The sequence below is a fragment of the Arachis ipaensis genome, chromosome B04 (genome assembly GCF_000816755.2).
Source record: "Arachis ipaensis cultivar K30076 chromosome B04, Araip1.1, whole genome shotgun sequence".
NCBI classification, from domain to species: Eukaryota; Viridiplantae; Streptophyta; class Magnoliopsida; order Fabales; family Fabaceae; genus Arachis; species Arachis ipaensis.
Window position 1 is genome coordinate 11,752,193 of NC_029788.2, and position 4,872 is coordinate 11,757,064.

At 31.6% G+C, this 4,872-nt stretch overlaps 1 protein-coding gene across 1 annotated transcript in view; it reads left to right on the forward strand.

The window, feature by feature from the left end:
- Positions 3,002-4,872, forward strand: part of LOC107638937 (cell division control protein 2 homolog) — a gene marked incomplete in the record, with an annotated part of 3,921 nt that continues 2,050 nt past the window's right edge. Inside the window, 4 exon segments of the mRNA XM_016342333.2 lie at positions 3,002-3,202; positions 3,288-3,472; positions 4,419-4,539; positions 4,728-4,872. Of these exon segments, the coding sequence (XP_016197819.1) occupies positions 3,194-3,202; positions 3,288-3,472; positions 4,419-4,539; positions 4,728-4,872 (460 nt within the window).

Below are 4,872 nucleotides of genomic sequence, written 5' to 3' on the forward strand. Positions count from 1 at the left end.
CATAGAATTAGAATTTAAAATTTTTAAAAAAAATATATAATAAGAATATTTTAGTCATTTTTTATAATATGGTTATTAAGGTTATTGTAATCATTTTCTATAAAAAAAATATTAATTTAGATCGATTTAAGGTTTGGTTTACCAATTTTTTGGCCAAAATAATTTGTCTGATCTAATTTTGATAAAAATAATATAGTTTAATCAATTATATGTATTGAATTTTAATTAATAAAAAACATCCTTAAAAAAGACGTTTTAAGCATCTTTATCGAAGTGGCTCCCATTGAAATTACTTGTAACAAATGTAGCCAAAAGAGCTAAAAAAAATCTTATGTCATAAGCTATTTAAACTGTAATATTAATGATTTGACGAATCAGAGGAGAAAGAGGAAGAGTAAAAGCTAAGAGAGGGAGAAAAATTAAGTTTTCTCATTTTGATAATTTCCCATGAATAAAAAACAGAAAAATAAAAAATTTTATGTACTCTTAGTATAATTTAAGTAACAAGAGTCATTACTACAAGACTTACTCCAACTCCCTAAAAATCTTAATTGAAAGCATATGACCAAGAAGAATAAAAAAAATTAATAAGAGAAGTGTTGCATCAGTGGATTCTATCAATACCACATAGTTAAAATCACTCTAGGTTTGATTTGTCCTATATATAAAAATGTTAAAGGTATAAGTGACACATTATATTTTAACGAGGGATTTAATTGTCTATAAATAAAATATTTATGTATTTAATTGATCATATTTGAACAATAATATATACAAATTAAAAAAAATAGTCAGAATATCAATTTTGCAGTATGTTCATGGTAATTTACATTTGTATTTTTTACAAATTAATTTAATATGTTTGATTTTTCGAAAGTTAAATTCACGCGTAATTAATCTTTAAAAGACTATTTGACAGTTAACCATATTATTAATATAAATGGTTTGAATCAAGACACATTATATTTATAACTTTTTTTATTGTAATACTTTTTTTTCTTACCTTTTTTTTCTTCTAAATTTCATTATTTATATATTAAAATTAGCACTATATATATATAGTTTAATTTATTTTTAATGCATATCTTGTATTATAATGTGTATTTTATTCTAATAATTAATTTTAGTGACTGATTTTAGTGTATACCTAATATGTGTTTCATAAATTTTATAATTATTTGGATGAGTAAAGTACCAACCCTGTTCCTATCTATTTGTCCGAATGACAACGTGATCTTTGACAAAAAAATGATTTATTTCAATCTATAATTCTGTGCTCTGTCTGTCAATGCAGTCTAAGAGTAACAGAATTTGCTGATTTGTCTCGTTAAATTGCTGAAGTAGTATGTTAAGGTGGTGAGGTGGATGTTAGATGCTCATTGGCTTGTTAGAAAGGATAGAGACCTATCAGACCTGTTTCATGTGAGCACTAACACTGCTATTTTGTTGTCCTAAAAAATGTTATTAGTTTATTCTTGTAGTCTCTCCCTCTATTTGTTTTATGTTTAAAACCATAAATCTCCATGAACAGTAATAGAGAGCGTAGAAGAGATAGGGTGAATTATGATGGTAGGAATGTGGATGAATTTTTATACATATTTTAGTCATCTTGTAGATCTGCCAGAAATCATTGATAATGGAGTTAGGGAGAAAACTGTTGAGGAAGAGAATTCTAACAAGGCTAGAAAAGATAATTGAAATCACTTTTAACAAATGTGGCCAAAAGAGCTAAAGAAAATCTCATGTCTAATTCAAACGGTCATGTTAATGATTTGACGAACCAGAGGAAGAGTGAAAGTTGAGAGAGGGAGAAAAATTGGTTCTTCTCATTTTGATAATTTCCAATGAATGAAAAATAGAAAAGTAAAAACTTTATGTACTCCTACTATGATTAATTACCATTAACATTAAACTAATAAAAAAATCTAGATAACATCTTCCTGCAAGGTAGAATTGTATAAATCTAACAATCCTAACTTGGAAACATTAGTAAGAAAAGGACTGGCAGAGCTTTGTAAGAAAATCAGCAAGTTAGTCTTTGAAACCAATTGAGATGAATGAGATTAGACAAATACTTTTCACTAACAATGTGTCAATCCACTCCAACAATCATTTCTCTATTACTCTCTCTTACCTTTCTAACATGGTATTAGAGTCATGCTATCCTCTTTGAAGAACATAGATTATTTTTGTTCTATTGAAATCACCGTATTTTTTACACATTTTCTTTATGTCATTTTTTCTTTATGCCATTTTTTTCACATCCGCTACTTACCTATTCCCATGAAGAAATCATATTTTTTTGTCACCTTCGGTTAGTTTGTCGTCCATCTCTTTGTAGTTTACCACTTTTTGGAATTTGTTGGGTAGTTAGCCATCCTTTCGGCAGTTTCATCTGGGTTTTCTAATGATAGTTCTGTCTACGCTTTCTTCCGACAGTTCTGTATTTTTTTCTAACAATTTCGTCTGCATCTGTTCTATCGGTTCATGCATTTTTTTGTTTCGTTGTTTTAAATAAGTTTCAAATTCAAGTGACTTTGAGGAGATATTAGAATATATTAGGATCAATTACGAATTATTTAGTATATTTAAACATTTATTATAAGATATTACGTTTTTATTATTTCAATTCTCTTAGCACATCTAATAACATTTTTGAGTATTAAAACGCCGTCGTTTGTATTTACATAGAATAGATAAGTCCTTATTCTTTTTAACAAATTATGTAAGTATTTAACATCTATTTCAACACTTTAATTTTTTACTTTGGCAGCTTAACGAGATATATCAGTAAATTTTATTACTTTTTAAGGACAAAAGTGATAGAAAGACTGTGTTGACAAATAAAAGAATTGTGTTTTGGGTCAAAAGTCGCATTGTGATTCAGACAAATGGACATGGATGGAGTTGGTATTTTACTCTTATTTAGATGAATTTTATAATTTATAGGAATTTGAGTTGAAATAATTTTACTTGTTGCGAATAGGATTTTAAAAGAGAATAAATAGAGGAAAAGGGTTAAAGAAGAGCGTGAGAAGTGAGGAGACGGAGACAGACGCATTACGCAAGAGAGTGTGTGTGTGTTCCACAGCTGAGATATAGAGTGTGAGTGTGACTGTGAGTGTGTGAGTGCAGTTAGCAACAGCAGCGCCGCTCCTTCAACACTTCTCAGATCCTTCCATTCTTCGCTTCCATGGACCAGGTTTGTTTCTCTCACTTCATTCACCGATTCTCTCTTTTTCCTCAAATTCCGATTCATCGCTTTTTGCTTGCTTCATTCATTGCAGTACGAGAAGGTTGAGAAGATTGGGGAAGGAACCTACGGCGTCGTTTACAAGGCTCGCGACCGCGTTACCAACGAGACCATCGCTCTCAAGAAGATTCGCCTTGAGCAGGAGGATGAAGGCGTTCCTAGCACTGCAATTCGCGAGATTTCTCTCCTCAAGGAAATGCAGCACAGGAATATTGTTAGGTATTCTTTTCTTCATCCTAATCTCACTTCTTCTTGCTATTATTATTTGAATGCGTGTATCTCTGATGAATGCTGCTTCTTAGTAATTTGTGTTTGTGGTTTCAATTGGTGAAATTCATGTGACGTGGAAAATTGGAGGGTTTCTGGTGCTCATTGTGTGGTGTTTTTGGTGAAATTGAGGTTTCTTTCGTTTGGAGTTTTGACTATGGTGTGTGGTTTGTACTTTGTAAATTGTAACGAAATCATATATATGTTGGGATGTCTATGTTTAGTAGTTCAATCATGGTTAATCACAGAACCTGAAATGATGTTTCCTTCAATGCGAGACTTGTTGACTGTAGTTGATAGTCTCTGTTTTTTATTTGGTCACTGAAATTATGAATCTGGATAGTGCTATCATTATCATGCGATATATTGTTTGTGATTATGACTACATCTTCTGATGAACTGTGTTTGTTGTTTTACTCCAACAACCAGTCATTGTCTCACAAAATGGTGTTGGATACATGCAACCTGCGTTCGGTACCATGTTTTATTTTGTTGATGGTTATCCTCGGTAAATGGTCAACTGGTATAATAATGTTGCCTGAATATATCATTTGTTAGACTGTACAGCTGTGAACTGTTCATGTTGTAGAGGTAAGTGTAGGGTGCAGGAAGAGTTACGTGAAGGTTTGCACTTTCAAGTCTTGCTTTTATAACAGTTTCACAAGCGACTTCTGGGGTATCATACTGTTTATGCAATTGAAATATAGGTTTGATAACTCAGGAGAACGAGAACCTGTTGAATCTAAAATTTCACCTGTATTTCGGTTCCTTAAAATTTGTTGTTCTAAATCTTATTCTGCCTCTAAAACCATTTCTTCCCTGTGCTGCTGTTCTAAATCCTATTCTTCCCCTTTAATCTTCTTTACTAACTTATGCTTGGTGGCTGTGTGAATCATAGGTTGCAGGATGTGGTGCACAGTGAGAAGCGATTGTATTTGGTTTTTGAGTATCTGGACTTAGATCTAAAGAAGCATATGGATTCATCTCCTGAGTTTGTTAAAGATCCACGGCAAGTAAAAGTGAGTTACTTATGGATCCCTTCTTATTGTTGCTGGCTTATCTTATCCCAAGAATATTCACATTAAAGGCGTAAATGCATTGTTAAAATAAAATCTATTTTGTGATGGATTCATAATGAGGTATACCATATTTGGGGGAAAGTATCAGATAATTTGAAATTTGAATTATTTAATGATCCCTTCTGCAGATGTTCCTTTATCAAATTCTCTGTGGCATTGCTTATTGTCATTCACATAGAGTTCTTCACCGAGACTTGAAACCACAGAATTTGTTGATAGATCGCCGCACTAATTCACTAAAGCTTGCAGATTTTGGATTGGCTAGGGCATTTG